This window comes from Ambystoma mexicanum, chromosome 6p, assembly GCF_040938575.1.
Source record: "Ambystoma mexicanum isolate Mex_15411 chromosome 6p, UKY_AmexF1_1, whole genome shotgun sequence".
NCBI classification, from domain to species: Eukaryota; Metazoa; Chordata; class Amphibia; order Caudata; family Ambystomatidae; genus Ambystoma; species Ambystoma mexicanum.
Window position 1 is genome coordinate 204973134 of NC_090935.1, and position 19944 is coordinate 204993077.

Sequence of the window (19944 nt, forward strand, 5' to 3'; positions counted from 1 at the left end):
AGGGGAGATAACTTTGGCCGCAACCTAAGACTATACTGTCTGTATTATCTGTTGGTTAAAAAGAGGGGCACCATGCTATTCCCTGTCCATTCCAGGAATCAAAATACTGTCAAATAACATAAGTGGACAGGTGATTCTGTATATACTAAACACCCCTTCTATTTGCTTTTATATACTATTTATTGTTCAACCATGTCAATATAAACACTACACATTCATAGTTTTCAAACAGTTATAACATACAGTGCAAAACTCATAAACATAGTAACGCAGGTGTATATAACATACATTCCATTTATATTTGATTGTGATTTGATTGCACTGCATGTTATAACTATTTGGAAACTATGAATGTGTAGTGTTTATATTGACATGGTAAAAAATAAATGGAATACAAAAGCATATAGGAGGGGTATTTAGTATATACAGAATCAACTTGTCCGCTTACGTTATGTGACTGTAATATCTGTTGCACACCAATTGCTAATTTAAACCCTCTGCAGGACTCTCAAATCCTAAATTCAGAAACAGTTTTGGCCCACTCTTTGATATAAACAGGCCAAAATGTTTGTTTTTAGTGACTCTCTTGACTCCTTTTGCTTTTCAACATTATTAATTATAATATTCCTAGAGTTCTAGGCAAACATCCATAAATTTGGGTCAATAATCCTTGCCATGTGAGATTATTTTCAATGAATATCCTTTGAAAATGAAAGCATTGGTGAAGTGTTCAGCATAAATCCCTAGACTAATGGGCTTTCCATATGGTTAAATAGCACCACAAGGAACATTTTTACATCTAATCCAGAGGAGTAGATTACTTGTTGTGTCTACTGACACCCCAAGTCCATGGATTCCGGTAGGTGAGTACCAACATGAGGAGTCTCTTGAAGGTTTATTTGGCAATGTGGTTGAGCCCAATTCCGGACATAATCAGTTTGACAGGACTTATCCGCAGCCATAGGATGTACCATAGGAGCTCTTATGACTAAAGAGTCAATCCAGGCATGAAATTCTACCACACTTGTACATGTGTCAACATCCTGAATGTTGTGTTCCTTAATATGTAGCCATCTCGCTGAGTTGATTGAGTCATCATACACCCCCTTTAAGACCACAGAGGACTAAGGTTTCAAAGATCCTGTCCTCTGTCTTTTACAAAGGAGTCTGCATTATTAGAGCTGGTATAGGCACAGGCCTAAGGGTGAATGGCGCTATACAAGAAACAATATAGATAGATAGAAAGATAGATAGATAGATAGATAGATAGATAGATAGATAGATAGATAGATAGATAGATAGACAACCAGACAGACAGACAGACAGACAGACAATTAGATCCTTTGGCAAAACAAATTGTATTTCCAGACAGCTATACCCCAGCAGCACTTACAGAGTCAGTTTGAACATGGGTCAATTTGTTCCCCAACTCCGCAATGGTGGAGACAGGTCCCCTAACTGACCCAGGCACTAGTCCAGACATAAAAGGCACGGTAGAAGTACCCTTAACTAAGCCCAGGTCTGCCTTGTCGTCATCTTTATCCACTCCACAGCTATTGTCACAAGGACTTGGTCACCAATATGCCTCTCATGCATGCCACCAACTTATTCCTTCATCATCCCTGGCAAACCAGCAACAAAGTTAATGAAGGAAGAACACTCCTGCCTGCTTGACACACTGAACCTCACCCAGCACAGGAGAAATTATTCCTTTAGTCGTTGTATTCTCCAGGAACTTAGTGCCAACATTTCGGACATCCGACTTCTAGTCCCGGATGGAGTTGGGAATTCAAGAGGGAAAATGTGAATATCTTGAGACAATTCCTTTCTTACCCCTAGACTGGAGGGAGTGGATTGGGATGACAATATGAATTTGGACATTACATTGAGGGAGTTTTCCATAGTGGTAGGCATTATTATTGCAAAGCTGCTCAAGTCAAATGTATTCCGCCCACAACAGGCTATGGTTAAATGGCTCAGGTTACTGTTCTTTACCAGACAATATTTACAGGCCGGGGCTCCAATGGCCCAGAGACACTACACTTGAAAGATTATAAATGAGGATAACATGCTGAGGCAGGGAACATGCAGCAGCATGCTTACCTTGATTAATTTCAGTAAACAAACCAAGACAGATGAGCAAAAAATTGCAAGCAGTTGCAGTAGCAGGCTGCTCACAGGATCGCAGCAAAATCAGGGCAGTATTAAGAGACTAAATGCCTTTCACCAATAACAATTGATCATGTTTGGGAAAAGCAATAAGAACTCTGAGTCTTATGCGTTCACCGTGCTCTGTGAATCGAGCGGACCTACTAGAGGAAAGGTCACTACAGCGTCGGACATCCATCCTCTGGCGTGAAGCAGTGTCAAACTGCACCACCTCCAGAAGGCTGCCTCCGACACAATGGGTCAGAATGGATTTTCCCACTCCACAGCTATCGTCACAAGGACATGGTCACCAATACCCCTCTCATGTATGCCACCAACTTCTTCCTTCAACGTCCCTGGCAAACCAGCAACACACCAGCCTGCTTGACACACTGAACCTCACACAGTACACAAAGGTTCAAATGCACAGGAAGGGTTATTTTCTCAACTTCATCATCACAGCCCTTCACACCCATCACAGCTCTCCCATTCAAATGAAATATCTGCTTGATAGGTCAATCTCCTTTGTGATTTGTCACTCCACATTAACCAAGCAGGCCCATTTAAAACCCTGCAAACAAGCCTTCTGATTCTTCAGGAACTTCCCAGTGGAGACTCTCATGGAATACCTTACAAAACTCCACATCACATGGGCTGATTTACCTCTGATGAAACAGAACTGCAACTGACTTCTACTGGAACTCAACACCACCCTCACAAATGACATCAACCACCATCTTCCAGTAAAATGCAGCTGCCTCATTCTTAAACATTCTGCAATGAGGTACCCTAAAGATCTTGACATAAACAAACAAAACACAAATAGAATTGGCAAATAATACTGAAGAACAACTAACCTCACCCTGCTCAAGGGATTCCATGCTAAACCCAGACGATTGTTGAACCATGCAAAGACCGACTACTACCAGATGGCCCTAGCCAAGCCCAACAATGTGAGCAGAGCCCTCTTCAAAGTCATCATGTACTGCATCAATCATGTGCCTGACCCCCCCTGTAGCACACTCCATCCAAATATCCACCCCCATCAACTCTTTCTTTGTCAACAAGATCAACAGGATATGCCAACATGCAGACACCAACACCTCAACTGACAGCACACTACAGATCCCATCTCGTAAAATCACTACTACCTAGACAACTTTCATGACACAAACTATGGAAGACATCACTGACTCCTTAGCATCCATCAACATTCTTCCTGCCTCCATACTCAAGATACTTCCTACTGTAACACTCCACCCTTACCTGAGATTCATCAACTGCTACCTAACTCAAGCCATCTTCCCTTCAACCCTCACGTCCAAATGAATACTCCCACATCTTGAGAAACCAACACTGTACCCTGACGATCTTGGAAAATACTGCCACATCCCCCATCTGCCCATCCTAGGTAAATTCCTTTAGAAGGCATTGGCCATGCCACTCCAACACATCATAGCCACAATTACCTCCTTCATTCCTGCCAATCTGCCTTCAGAGCCAGATGCAGCACAGAAAAGTCTATAATCAAGGTAATCAATGATGTCCTTTAAATCCTCAATGTTGGTCACCCTTCACTTCTAGTATTGCTTGACCTCTCAGCATCATTTGTCACAGTGGACACAGTGGACCAACTGACAGAAGGTAAGTGGGGTTGGGAGGGTGAGGAGGGGATAATTTGCACGGGAGGGGGGTGGAGGAAAAAAAACATACCTGAGTCCCTGGCGGGGGACGAAGGCAGCTTCCAGCCGTGGGGAGGCTCGGAGCCGGGATTGCCCCGTTTCCAGCTCCCTCATTGGCTAGGGGGCTGCCATGCCCCCGCCAGGAACAAATGCAGGTACGTATGTACTTGTGTCCATGGGAATACACCGTGGTATGGCTTGGAAATGAGGCAATCACGTTAAGTGTATCCTGTGGATGACGTACACTGGGTACTAATGCTTATTAGGTTACAGCAGTACCCATATGCATTAAATGCTACCCGAATATTATGAGTTATGTGCAAAATAAATGACCATCACTCATGCGTTCATTCATAACATGCATCCTTTAAAATGCCTTTAAAAAAGTGTGGTCATGTCTCAAAAACATCCAAGAAACAGACACACACCAGAATGTCTCGCAATGGTTTCAGTGGATTTTATTTCTTGCATATTTCGTATATCTCTAGAAACAACCCTAGTGGTTTGCTCACATATTGAATGGCAACACATACAGTATATCCAAATAAAATGTTTTTAATTCTTTTAGACAGACACAACAGCACTCCCACTGTGTGACCCCTGCATTTAAACGTTACTACATGACAGAAGATTGCCACATTAAGGGGGTTTTGTGGTTGGTAAGTAGCTCTATATGTATTAAATTAGGAATGAACAAGTATCTAGTTCGCCTGTGCTTCATCCAATACATCAGGATGTATGTTTTAAAGAAGACGCTGTTGAAGATCTTTCATTGGGATCCATTTTTTTAATATTAAAGAGCATCCTCGTTCTTGTTCATGGGTGGCCATGTTGTGTTGTGAAAGTAGAATGAAAAGTGCATTGTCTACCTTTCTCCTGAATTGCTGACCATATGATTTGGCAGCCATTAGGCAAGAATTTCAGGTAACTCTAACGTTGATATGTTGGTATCACTGATCCTCTGGGCAGTAAACTTGTTATGGTAACTATGCAATCAGTCTGCTGTTATGAAATTCCCATCAGAGTACGATGGACGAAATCAGGTACTATTACCGAGGGTTTTTCAACCTACACGCCGCCAAATGGAGCATTTGCAGAGGAATGGTTACCATGACGTCAGGTAAACACGTAGGGCTTGATTCACGAACGATTTTCAGTGGGACAATGTTTTGCAAATCAGGCCCAGAGTGCATAGAGCTTGCTCAATGCCAGTTACTGTGCATCATGCATCTTTATGTTTATCTGCCATCATAGTTCAAATGTGTTTGTACCTATGCGCCTGCAAAACACAGTTTTGCGGATATACAGGAAAGTTTACAAAATGGCGCTTAGTGATTCCTGCATTTACAGAAGCTAAACAAGTACTGATGAGGTAAAAATTACTGATGGCCATTAAGAGGTTTTAAGGGGTTAAGAGGTTTTAGGGGGTAACAAAAGATGTCTTCCGTCATTAGATGGGCATCTCGTTAGCACACAATACATGCTTCAGCCTGCAGTAGATTGTTGGAGGACATGCAATTGAATACAATATTGGTTGTGGTTTTTATTTTGAGGAACAGCTTTTTTCAAATTGTATATTCTTTCAAGAACTGCCAGCAGTAAGGCATCATTTGTGGTGCTAGTTTCAGCACTGGTGGTAATACAGCCGAGGGGATATGGGAGAAGTAGTTAGAACCAATCGAGTCGCAAATCTTTCACTATCGGCAAACAATCCTTGATAAGAGCTTGCAACACTACCGTCTTTTCTGTAGGAATGTGTATCGCAAATTGTGGGCTAACAATTTAGCAATAACACCCGATCTGGTGGGCCGGATTGGGTGGTAATAGCCTGGGGGCCAATTAACAGGCCCGAATGCAGCAAGGGCCCTACTGATGGGGCCAGGCAATGTTAACACCTGATCCTCACACCGGATCGGCTATTACAATTTGCACCCGGGGTGGCAATCCAAAAACCTGACAGCAATGTTTTTTGTATGAATGAACGGGACACTGGACAAAATATGCATAGGAAAGATGGCCACAATGGAGCTGGAAGACGGGGCTCCAAGTGGAGCCCCGCTTCCATGCAGATGGCGGCCATCAGAGACACGCAGCATCAGCAGTGGGGGTGCTGCCACTGAAGGAATTAGGTAAGTGGGGCTGGCAGTGGGAGGGTTGGAAAAAAGAGGGGAAGGGAAGTGAGGGTGGAGAGATAAGATGGCAGAGTGGGGGAAGGAGCCATAAGGTTGCTAGGAACACAAGCTGGGATTGTGGGATTCAGCCCTCGATCCAAGCAACCTGATTGGTTGCTTTCCCCGGTACTAGTATGTTAGAGATCCTTTGCCCATCGAGAGGATGTCATGATTTTCAAGGCAATGAATACATAGAACAATAGTTGTCGTGTTGTCTAGGACAAGGAGCATTTCCACTTAATCATAGTACAATATTCAATGTACAACATAAGTCTAAACTCATCTCTGCATTGTCACATCTGCATATTTTTTTTTATCTGACACTTCAAAATACAGGTGAATGAGGAAGCAATATAACATACTGAGCCTTATGTTTAACCCCATTTGTTCATTTTCCATCTACTGAAATAGTAGATCTCTGGTGAAAAACTGTGCTTGATAAGCATCTCATTTCCAGAGCAAGGAAGACCAATGAATAAACAATACAGGCATTCTCCAGAATGCCACTCATCCTTACTTCTGTTTTTCTCAGTTCTACAGCCATGCACATGATCTGGACCTTGATCCAGACCAAAGAGAAGAAGAATGCTGGGCATTGGCATAGTACAATACTCTTGTGACATCACATGTTTTGCCTAGCTGTGTGGTATTACAACTGTTTTGTTGCTATTCAAACTGGTGCCTACACCCACACCAACATATCATTGGCCCAATGATGTGTGTATATCACTCAAAATGTGCAACAATAAAATAGTCTGTTTATGTATTCAATGTGTAAAACCACAGATAATGTGCTTTCAAATTTTATATGAGTTATATGTTTAACCATTTAAACATTTAAGGCATAGAATATGTAAGAATCGTTTGGTTTATGAAGTGCTGCCATGATTTGTCTTCTGAACTGAGCCCACTATAACAATGTGTATTACTTTTCTTCTTGTGAGTTAAAAACTACTGCTATGATTAGCACATATAGAGAACATCCTTTCTTATTATTGTAGTGGTTTGCCAGTCATTATCTGTGAGTGCAAACACACACACACACACACACACACACACTTTTACAGCATGGCATACACAATCAATCAAAAACACATTAACAGTTCTGTAAGTTACTGTGCTTGAAATTGCTGTATAAAGTCTGGACAATGTACGGTTTACAATATTTTACATGTTAAAGGATATGACAGAATTTGTTTACTGGCATGATTCATAAAATACATGTAACATACATATTTTTCATGACAACCTTATTCACTGAAGGGTTTCTCCCAACACGTGTACAGTGTATGGGGCAACCATTTTAATATTCAATTACGCAAAGCATGTTTTTTACACAGTTGAATAGCTAGATTGCTTGGAGAAAGTATCCATCAAGGTTATCTTTACAATTTGGAAAAGTCATGTATAGTTTAGACAACTCTATTCCAAAAAAGCAACAAGCAAATGCACTCCAGAAAATAACATTAGTTCACATTGTGAGTTAGGATAGGTATCTTCACGTTCTTCTTCCCATTGCATTCTTGCTTAAAGTACACTTTCATTTTCCACAGCAGTGAGACTGAATAAATAATTATGTTTTGGTTACTATGTTCCACGATGTATTTCATTAAGTCCCCTTTTCCTATATTGCATATTCAGCAACAAGATGCATTACACACTGAGCAATCAAGAGAGCATTTTGTTTTTTGTTTTAGAGTGCACATAGTTCAGAGTTAAACAGAAATAAAGCCATTACATAGCAATGCAGCATAGAATCTTCATTTCAATCAAACCAGAAAAGCACAGCAGATGAATACTGTCTGTCAAAAGTGTAGCAATGCTATGTTTAGATTTTCAGTGTTCAACACGCATCCTTCTTCTAACCCACTATTTCACATACTGACGATTTAAGATGCAAGATACAGCTATCTAGATGAAGGGAATCAAATACAAATAAAACCGATTTTGCTGAATGCATCTGGTACCAAAATGTTAAATTTGTGTTTACCAGGAGTCTTTGAGCATGTGTCCATTAACAACTATATTTTCATTTTACAAGATCAATGTAATTTCCCTGACTAGTTCTTCTACATTTTTGTTTCTTTACTTGTGTATTTTTGTGGATCAACTTTAATGTGCTTGGCTAGTGACAAACATTAACATGTATTTCTGACTTGAGAATATTAAACCATTTTGTTATGCATCAGATCATTTATACTATATCTTCGTAGTATAAAATAGATATAACACTGTTCTCATCAGGTACAACATGTCAATATTTTACCTTTAAAAATGTTAGGTAGACTTTCATCAAAACATCTTAAAAGTTCTTTGAGCCTGTGCACTTCGTCTCTCCAAGCCCTTTGTTAAAATTGATGTTTGAATCCCATTGAAAGGTTAATGTACTTTTTGTTATCTGTATGAAAATGATGTCTTGATCTATTTCTACACAAGTTCACAAGTAGTACACAAATACACATGTAGGGCGATATGGACAGAACATTCTCGAAAGAGTCTTTGGGTTGATTCATGTATACTGCGTCCCTAACCTATGAAACACGGCTGAATTCTAACAAGAGAAGGTTTCTGGCACAAAATAAAGCCAAATTGTCCATGAACTGGCTCGGATTCATTCCACTAACACTTTTAGGAATTCCTATTTTCTTTATGGTACACATAATTTAGGGCATCAAGTGAAATCATCATATAATATTCTGCATAATTTTCTTGTTGAAGTTTACATAAAAAAATAACAATGTAAACTGCAAAAGAAAAACAATCTTTTACAACTCTGTGAAGTCACGTTTGCTGTTGGGTGTTTATTGTGGAAATTAAGAGTGACCTTCCAATTTGATAATTCAATCCAGTCTTAAAGAAATTGTGTTTTGTTACAAGCGCTTAGTTACACATTGCAAAGAAAGAAACGTGTTCCTTGCCTATGGAAACATTGGTTAAGGTCCAGCCCCTTCCTGGGTTACTAACCATCACACAACATGTGCCATTTTGCTATTTGTCGCCTTGGGTGCTCACAGATTTCTTTCCAATGCTCTCCGCTTGTTCCATCTGCAGAAGCTCCTAACACCAATCGACCAACAGTCTCATTCCTGGATCCCCTTTCGGAATCCAAAACTAAAAACTCAACACTGATATCTTCCAGCCCTTCACATGGAATGTCAAAGACAAACAATTCATTGAACACTGCATTCGGGGTGCATTTCTTCACATGAGTCTTCTTCTTTGAGATTCTTTTCTTGGCATAGTAGAGATTCACCTTCACGTAGGGATCTATTGTGAAAAGTAAATAAAACAATAAGTAGATACAATCTTCTTGCTAAACCCAGGCAAACACTCCATTGCATATAAGCATTTCAGAATAAATTAATGCTAACAAGAACAAAAATTCTTCAAAAAATACTTGATGTATAATGAATATAATCATAACGTATTTATTTAGAATGTGCCTGCTCAATATGCTTTGCAGAAGCATATACATCACAACTAACTAAGAACCCTGTTGAAGTGCAATCTCTCTGCCAAAACAGCTCTGTGCTTCCACAATATGTGTCTGTGTGCTTGTGTGATTTATTCTGGAAAGACGTATCCAAATGTACTAAGAGAAAATATCCTTAAGTGAAGCCTTAACCAAAATAGTCATTGAACCTGTGTCTTCTCAAATACAGTGGGAGAGCAAATGTTCCTCGATTTTTTATTTACTTGAACATCTAAAAACCAAAAAGGGAACAGCAAGGTATAAACAAAGATAAGCAAAGCTAAAGATATTTAGTTCATATTGGCATTAAAATCATCATTCAGTAAAATAATGCTGTTGGTAATATCAGAGACAAAGTTGTCATGCTGTGACCCATGTATTGTAAGATATCAAAATATCATGTACCCATTAAGGTATATTTACAGACAGATGCCTGTGAGACTAAGCAGGTTGTCCAAACAAACAAAATATGGTGTGCTTAATGAAAATGTATTTATTAAGGCATTCAGTGAGATTGGACATTCTGGTAGCACACATATCCTACAAGGACATTTGGTCATATCAAAATAATGTCGGTCCATGGCTACCTTTGCCACTGTGGCATAACAAGACAATCTAGCATCCAGAAAACAATCAGAGTTATTTCTGGACTATTTTCTGATCCATAATGGCACTTTATTCAAACTAAGAAGCCATCAAGTATCATCAACAAGCTGTAGCCCACCAAAGATTCCATCCTTGTGTGTCGAGGATGGTTTTGTTAATTTGTGAAATGATGGTCGATATTAGAAAATGAATTCAGAGAATGGCAGGCTATGAAATATTTAAAAGAGATGACCAAGTGATATGAACTATAATCCAATATAAAAAAACAATGTAACAGATCAAAACCAAAGTCTGAGTATAAAGGTTGGATACAAGGGTAAAGTACTGTGATTGAAAAAGAAAATGAGTGCACTAGATTCCAACTTCACTTGAAAATATGGTGGTTCTATTTACACTAAATATTTGGAGTTTTTCCATGATGGATTAACACATTGCTGAGATTAAAGGTAAATCAGCAAAGCGAATGAAATGGGTGCTGGTTGGACAAGAGTCATACGTTATAAAAAGGTGCTTCATCTATCCTTGCATATTCTGAAAGTTTAAGTATTTACAACGAACACACTCATAAATGGCTTGCTAGTTAGTAGTGCCCCTAAAAATAGAATGTTCTCAGGTTAATAATGGCTTGCTAGTTAGTAGTGCCCTTAAAAATAGAATGTTCTCAGGTTAATAATGGCTTGCTAGTTAGTAGTGCCCCTAAAAATAGAATGTTCTCAGGTTTAACAACAGTCAGATATCACACTGTACTCCAAGAATGGTTCACGTTAGACTAATATTTGCTTGAATAATCCACCGAAATTTTTCATTTTGATCCTGATAAAACCATGCATTTGGAAGGAATATGACTGCCTTTCTCAGACATGAACACAATATAATTAGCCAAGAGGTAGCATTGCATGGAGAGTGTTTGGTAGATATCTTAATTATACAACACTTAATAAACATACAATAATAGTGTTCCATCAAAAATGTCCCTATTATGAAAACAAATAACATTTAAGTGACATACAGATCAACTTTCTAGTCTCACTACAAAGACACATCATGGAAGCCCATGTGAGTGATGGGACTTAGATATTAGATACTGTTCTTATGCCGCGCATAGCTCTCATTCCATCTGATATGTATAGCCTTTTCAATGACCATTAATAAGTCACAGGGACCGACACCCATTTCCTGAAAGTGATTGTGGTAATTTTGATATTTAAGAAAGGAGATAGAAGTGACACTATGAATTACCGACCAATATTGACTTTTAAGATTTGCTAGTATATTTTTTAATCCATATGGTATTTAGATCTTAATTTCTCTCTAGCAAACTTAAGCGACGAACTATAATAGGGCACCTAAAAAGCATTGTCTTCACTCAGGTTTAGGAATAACCTTTCAATGTGAGTTCATCTGCTTCTTCTCTTGTGCTGCAACACCAATATACTAAGTTGAAACCTATCAAAACAGTGGAAGGTTGATGGAAAAATCAACCTGTCTTGGGATGAAATGGATGACTAAGTAAAAACATGTGCATGTATGACCAACTTTTGTCATATATCTTGGGTTTCCCTGAACCCTACATACTGTGGGAAGCCTACACCTGATGAACTGGACTCTGGTGCTGATGTCTGTCAACAGGAGAGTGTAATGGGCCCAGACTCTCTATTTGTGTGGCATGAGAAAACATTTTTAGACATGAAAATACAGCCAGTGTGAGCTTTCCTTCTCAATTAATCATGTGCTGATGTACTCCATACCAGTATGTGTTCTGCATCACTTTAGTCTGACCTACCCCTTGTAGTCCAGAAGAAAGTACCTCTCAGTCATGCAACAACCTACTCTTGTGATTCATTATTAATGGAAATATATCTAGAGGTGAGAAAATATGTGTAAAAATAATAAAAATAAATAATAAAGCCACATTATGGATACCAATTACTGCATACAAATCATAAAAACCGAACATGATTCTGTACTACAAACGTTAATAAAACATGTATTTGTTAGGAACACTTCTTTAGCACAATACACTAAAGGTCCTCTTACGAAATACTGCGATTTACCAATGAAATGACTAGAGTGCTGTTTTCTATTAAAAATAAAGCATAATATGACATATAAATGTGTTTTGTTAACACTGTTTTTCAAATAACAATAGAAAAGCTGGCCAAGACTGTGTATTCTATATGGCAGCTCCCACTGTCTTTTGGCTCTTGAAGGCTTTTTTAATTATGCTGTGAATTAAAATGTGCTGCTAACAGAGGACGTACTTTTCAGGTTTTCCAGCATTCCCGGTCATGTGCAGCATTAGCACATCATCTGTCATCTGTCCTTGCCCAACTACCATAATAGGCATGCCCGAGAGTACATGTGCTCAACATATTAGTGATTCATTCTTGATAACCCAAGAATGTCCTTTATCAGTTACAATTATGCATGCACCCACCCATTAGTCCTGCCCCCTTAATTAATATGTGGAGCTTCTTCGACAGGTTTTGCAGATATGCACTAGGCCTGCTGATGTCACCATAGCTCCACCTCTAAAATAATGTATGGGCACCCAACTCATGTTGCTCAGCTACTAAATCCCTGGATCCTTATACACTGTACAACTATGAATCAGTGTGTCCATCAGATATTTCCCACAATGTGATGACTTTTAAATTGGCACCCCACTGATTTCAGAGATGCGCCTATCTGAGAAATATCCTGACCCTAATGGTACACAGTGAAGTATGCCTGAGCCCAGCACATTACCCCTGCTGTTGCACTAAACTGAATCATCTGTGTAACCAAAACTCAAACCTTCCTACTGACACTACTATAGCCAGTCCTGTACAGTGAATAATGGTTGAGAAAACGTCTCCCCAGTGGGTCAAACTTAATGATCAATCAATCCCCTGTCATGACACAGATATAGAGGGTTTCATCTCTGAAGCGTGGATGAGTATTCTGGCCCTGTTACTTCAGGTACTCTTCCAGAGGGATATACTATGCTTTCAGTAGGAACTCTGGGGTAGTACCACCCTAGCTTAATTGTTCTCAGAACATCTACATATATTCTTGTGCCTCCATCACACAACCTTTATCATCCTCCACACTGTGATTCACATTTTCATCAGAAGCTATTAAACACCTTCCAGCCTCTAATGAAAACATAGTTTCCTTGTATAATACTAGAAAACCTCAATTTAGACTTTCATGATCAATAGATCGTGCATCCATCCTGCTAGGAAACACACTTAAAAGTGGTTGGCTTCCATTTCATTGCTACTAACTCCAGACACTATATAGGTCACATCCTAGTTTAGGTCTTTCATCAACTGGAATGTCATCCTTAATAACTGCCTTGTGTTCCCTAAGGACTGGTTGATCATGTAGCTACTTTCACTCAGGTTTCTTTCACCTTTCAGTATTGCCCTAAAACATCAAATAAGATACTTGTTTCCTCTAGGTACAAAAGAAAACGTTCAGCTAATTACATTAACCACTGATTTGCTAACACTGACTTAGACACAGAGAATAGCGCCTCTACTGACATGCACAGCTCATCCTGATATCAGGTGTTAATAAAGATGTGCCTCTGAAGTCCAAAATAGTAAGTCTTAATCCATAGGTAACAAATAGTGCATGCTACATATATGGTTAAGCATAACCTCATTAAAGAAAATAGTCTAATAAAAGGAATTAATGTGGAGGAGCGATCTAAATGAAGTGATCTGCCTCCCTTTTAAATGTGTGCAATCTATTCACAAATCAGCCACTGCAGGGGCCAAGTGCTTAACAAATTGATGCACCTTCCTTATCAAGTAAGGAGGTCTTCAAAATGTTGCACAGGCTAAATAAGCCTTTTGCCCCCTCTCCTAAAATTCAACATTCCACTGTACAGTGCAACAAAACCCAATCCTTCTGTTGATAAAGAAATCAAGAACATGTGAACATGTATAAGCCTCCGTCACTTAAGAATTTATAAATAAATAAAACACAGTTTATGGGGCTACCAATGACAGCATTCTTTTTAGGTCCAATACTGTTTCTTTTTTATTGGTTATTCTCTTTGTATGTCAATACTAATTCATTTTAAGTAAGCAGGTCCATGAAATGATCATAACGATATACAAAATTCATTAATCTACTCGGAAAGCATGGACATAATGAAAGGCAACTGTCATATCATTTCCGCACAATACTTTCGATTTGGGAATAAAGGCATCAGTCTATTTAATAGGGGCTAACAGAACCCAAGAAAAGGGATGTATCAAGACATAGGGCTTTTGGTACAGGTAAGATGTCCTAATCACCCTTGCAAGTAAGGCCCAGAATACTGATGTGTTCAGGACTGGTGCAAAGGTTTGATGCTGCTTCATTCAAAGGGACACCTGCTTTTACAATGGGATCCACATTTATGTTTTTAAAGCCAGGATGGCACACACTGATATCCTTCTGCTTGTGGCACCCTAAGAAAAAAACGAATTACCCCAAACTGTAGCAGTGTCCCCGAGTGTGTGATCTTGATATGGAGGCAGCCAGAAACAGCTCATACCCCACCTTTGGCTACATTTCTGTTGCCCTTCATTATATCTTAAGTTATTATGTGAAGTAATATACGTATGTAGAAGTGTCTCACAGCTGAATCACTTCTGTAAAGCCTTATTTTAAACCTGTTGGGCTTGATTCAGACAATGTATTTCAAGGTCAACATATTAGCTTTTTCTAAATGGATACTGTTAGGATAGAATTTCATGTATATGCCAAATAACCTTCACATGTGAGATGCCAGCACTTTTTGCTGGACTTGTGGATTCTTTTTCTATGTTCCTGAGTGAGTGGGAACCTTTTTCCTCACTGATCCTTTTGTTAACTCTTTTATATGGGTGTTATTTTCATGGCCCTCCATAGTTGATTTATGACTCTATACCTTCCTATAACATTTTGTCCATATACATTTTATTATTGCACTACACAGCACATTTTGTGCAGTATTGCTGGATGACCCCTTTGGGCTTCCCTTTTTATTTCCTCTTGATTCACCTTGCAGAACCTGGTTCTCAAGGGTAGAGAGGGATTTGCATCCCCTTAAAATTTTATATTTTGAGACCAGCACACCCCCCTTATGTGGAGAGCTGGGGAGATACATGGTATCCCCTTTCTCACTGCTCCTGTATCATTTATGTTACAGTGACAAGCTTACTATTATGGCTTGTGACAGTAGACATACCTTACTGACTTCTGTGCAAGTTTCACTCGCAGGATGTCATTACAGCTGCAGTATGTTTCCCCATTTCTATTGTGTGTGTCCTTTCTTGGTCCTTCTTTTGCTGGCCTGGCTGGGGGAGATCCTGGTTGTACTTTTGTTTTCAGTGGGAAGCCTTTGTGTAGCCTGTTGAGGCACCATCGTGTCTGTGAAGGCAGGAAGTGAGGGAGGAGTCCTAAACCCCCCACACCTGTATCTTCTGTTGTGCCTGAGAGAATCCAGTCCCCACTGGGGGGGTTAGCTATCCTTGTTGTACAGCCATCCACCCCTTTCTTTAACTTGCAGGAAAAGTTTGCAGATGTGTGTGGGTCCGTGCATATATGACCTGGATCTGGAAGCTGAAGACAACTCAACCACTGGAAATGAAGATCCGATGAAGAAGAAGAGGAGCAGACTGCTGTAGCTGCTTCCAGCAATTGGAGATGCCTGCAGTGTAACCAATGCCTGTGCTGATACCTTCTCCGATGCAATAGAGGAGTCCCAAAGATGAAGACTCTGACCTATAGACTATTGGAACCTATCAGTTTTAAGATGTTCTGCATTTGAGCAAGGATGAGCTGCGACCTTCCAGGTCTGCAAACTGCCAATACCATGGTACCTCAAGCCTGAGTGTTGTGCATTGTCTTCTGAATAATGAATCTCACTGAATCTTTGCTGAACTCCTGCTGGACCTCCAAAGAGACAATTCCACTCCTTGAAGTCCCCTCACCAGAGTGATGTATCGAGATAGGGAGGCAAATTTGACCTGCAACAACCATCCTTTATCTTGTACCTTGAAAAGAGTGCCAAAATCATAGAGCTATGAGAAGCACTGAAGACTCCTTTGTGAAGACTCCTTTGTTGGGAGCCTTTTCTGTTGACTGCGCTGCAAGTTCTCATCCAGTGTCTGTTCTTTCGTCACCATGACAAAATATCTAGTGACCGGGTCCTGTGGTGCTGCATCATAAAGTTGTCCATCTCCAAGCTATTCCTCATTGTCATTGTTGAGGTACTGTTTGGCTTAGGGTAATATTTCCAAAGGTCTTGTGTCACTCATGTGTGGCAAAAGTGGTGATTTGCATGTTTGGGAGTTTTCCCATACAGTTTACCCATAACTAACACTGGAACACACATGGGGAGCCTTCTACAAAGTCCCTGAACACATTCTACTAACACTAAAGTCTGCACTTACCTGTTTGATGAGAAATCCTCTGGAACCCTGACTTTCCTACAGTTTTGCATCATCCTGACCTGCCTACTGCTGGCTCCTGGCCCACCAGTGTCTACCATCTGACTCTGAGATCACTCATGCAATAGAATAGGGAAGGACTCCTATGTATAAGGCTTCTGCAGAGAAATGATAAAAAGTGTTGAAAAGTATGTACTTGCTATGTGTTAGTGATGCAACTTTGGTTCCTGAAAATGAATAGGTTACAAAGTGTTCCCACATTATTACTGACCTTTGAGTTGCTTATTGCCCCCCTGAAAAGTATAATACATTATTTACTTACCTTTGAAGTGTACCCCCTCTTCTAAAAGGTGAGCTTGGTATGCCTACATATTCCTGAAATAGAAATGGTGTAAGGGTTTACTACAAATAGGATTTTACTCACCTTGAATAGCTTCTGCCAGTCTAAATGTGTAACATTAGGTTTTGCTTACCTTGAACTGCTTACTACCTTTCTGAAAAAACTGGTAGAGTTCTTGATTATCTCAGACATTTGTTCCACTCTTATTAAAAGTAACATTGTTATCTAAACATATAAAACAAAGTCATGTTTGTTTGTGGGTTTTTATATGTCGTTGATCTTGGGGACATAATTCCTCATGAACGGTGAGGTCTGGAATCATGAATTTTCCATGGAATATTCTTTTTTTCCATTGCCGAATAAATGCAACTATTTCTAACTCGATAGGTAATTCCGTTACCGAGATCATACATTTTGGTTTTACTCTTATTGGTGTTCCGCGCGCCATCTACAAGTCATTTGTAGAAAGTGCTCATCATCGCTGTCTGTGTTGAACTGGTCTTGCATTTCTTTTGTTTTCAATTTTTTTCAGAAGAGAGTTAGTGTGTCTTTCTTTTCATTGATTTGTTTTGCAATACTCTTGATGCATGTTAATGTCAGTAAGTAATTGAACACCACATTTATATTTACCTCAGATTTAAATTCTCACATGAATATCATATTTGTATGCTTACTCTGATTATTTGCAGTGTGTGATTAGCAGCGAAAATGTCCACCACTGCTAACAACACTGCAAATATTCAGAGTAAGCATTCAAATAGGATATTCATGTGAGAATTCAAATCGGAGATAAATGAAAATTTGGTGTTTAATTAATTAGTGAAATTAACATATATCACGTTTTTCCTTTGTAGCAAACAACCTGGCGAAGCCGTGTACTTAAGCTAGTAACTATATATTTCTGCAGTCAAAATAGTGCAAGAGTTTATTACCAGTAGGGTTTTACTAACCTTTAATATCATATCATATTGCCATTCTAAATGAGTATCTTACTTATCCATGAAGTGCCTACTGCCCATCTGAAAAATCATTAATATGTTATTGGTTACCTTAGAACTGGGTTCTGAAAAGCAATCTGAGTGTACCTGTATTATTTCTGAAAGAAGAATATGTTACATATGTTGCAAGGTATTTACTTGTAACAGTGTTGGTAGAACTATAGTATTCCTGGAACTGAATAACTAACATAGTCTACTACCAATACTGTCTGCTAAGTCCATACTGTACTTCTGAAAGTCTACTAATGTGGTTTTACTCTCTGTGAATAGCGTACTGCCATCCAAAATGTGTATCACTAGGTTGTACTCACCTTGAACTGCATACTGCTCAACTATATAAGGTTTATATGTTGGTTTTGCATACCATAAGTCTTGTGTTGTTTTTTATAATTGTATTTATGAATGATGATAGTACTTACATTTCTAAAGAATTCTCTTTGCCTCTGTATATATAAAATAAACCATTCTTTTTACAATACATCAGTGTATCAGTGTTTCTTTGGATCATATGTATGCTACAAGTTCTTGGTACCTACCTCCAGCCCTTTCTCCCGCCTAAGATAAGCCTGACTGCTCTGTCCATGCTACCCTATTATGCAGTGCAGGTTTATAGTAAGAGTTTGAGTTTACTGTATTGCCTATGGTATTGTTAAATAAAGCCCCATGTGTGGACTTGAGAAAAGTTGTCCCAACATATGCAGGCAAGGGCAGTGGAAGGATAAATGCAGAGAGTGATACATTCTGACTCCCATCATTGTCATTGATGTCCCAGTTCTTCAGCACTCATGAACTGCATTCTTAAAATTCTAAATATTCATGCGGCTTATCGCAGTATTCCAGGGGATGTAAGTAATGAGGCCTACCATTGGAACGGGCACACTACCCACATGTTGGTGTTTGGTAGTTAGTTATAGACGTCGGGCTAGCCAGTTAAGCCCATGCATTGTGACATTAGCCTGCAAACAGCATGCTGCTCATTAATACCACTAGATAATATCCAGAGAAAAAGCTGGATTACCAATGGATACAATACAACCCTACAATTTCACTTTATATACAATCCATTACATTTCATCTCATGGTTAATAAAATGTCAGTGTTCATATATTTAATGGCGGTAAGGGTCTACCGGTACCGGTATTTTACCGGTACCGGTAAATCCATACCGCCTTACTACGAGGTCCCTTTGCGGGTTGGGGAATTTAACGCCTGCTTTTTGCAGGCGTTAAAAAAACAACCCGCAAATGGACCAAGGAGCTAATTACGGTACCGCAATTTGCGGTACCGTAATTAGCGCCTTCCCCATTCCCGTAGAGCCCTATGGGGCAAAAATGGGAATGGGGAAGGGCAATGGTGGAAGGGGGAATTACCGCCCCGCCAACCTTGGAATAGGGTGGTAATTCCCCTTTCCACCAAGGCGGTGCCGGTATTTTATCGGCATGAACCATGGCGCTAATAGCGCCATGGTTCACCGCAATCCGTGTAATGAGGCCCAATGTCTTCTATCTCTTGCCACAACTTAATTAAAATGATTAAAACCAATATTTCATGATTACTTAAGCAACACAGTCAGAATTGTTTAGTTCTTATATCTGTTATTAAGGGTATATAAGTTGCATAATATCTAGTATATAGATCTTTCAGTGCAGTGCAAGAAGATCATGCCTTGATGATTCAATAGATGCATTATCTCTCCAAATACGACAGAAGTGAAGATCTTTTCGAATGTTAAGCCTCTGGCCCATTACTGTTAGACAAGGAAGACAATGCATTCACACCAGAAAGTATGCTCATCTTAATTTCAGAGAGAGAAACATCATGTATTCTTTTGTCTGATTATATGTAAAAGGTAGGTGATATTCTCAGGTTTTGTCTTTTCATCTAGCATAAGGTTGTTAGTTTGGTAGCATAGCCGCATCTCTTTACTTTATCTTATTTCCCTGTTCAATGCATCAGATATAATGGGATGCTCCAACCCCATTCTTTCATGACTGTATATTAGTTTCCCCAGTTCAGTTATCAGTGATTTTATCAACTTACAATGAACAGCGCATAGAATTTTAGCTACAAATTTACTGAGTGCTTGGGTTCTTTGCAACAATATTTTTAAGTAG

The 19944-nt window shown here is 39.3% G+C and overlaps 1 protein-coding gene across 1 annotated transcript in view; it reads right to left on the reverse strand.

Annotated features, from left to right (window-relative positions):
• Positions 1-7113: 7113 nt before the first annotated feature.
• SYT4 (synaptotagmin 4) overlaps positions 7114-19944 on the reverse strand; it is a 39782-nt gene continuing 26951 nt past the window's right edge. The window contains exon 4 of the mRNA XM_069626884.1: positions 7114-9268. Within this exon, the coding sequence (XP_069482985.1) occupies positions 8961-9268 (308 nt within the window). The 3' untranslated portion in view covers positions 7114-8960. The remainder of the gene's footprint in view (positions 9269-19944) is intronic.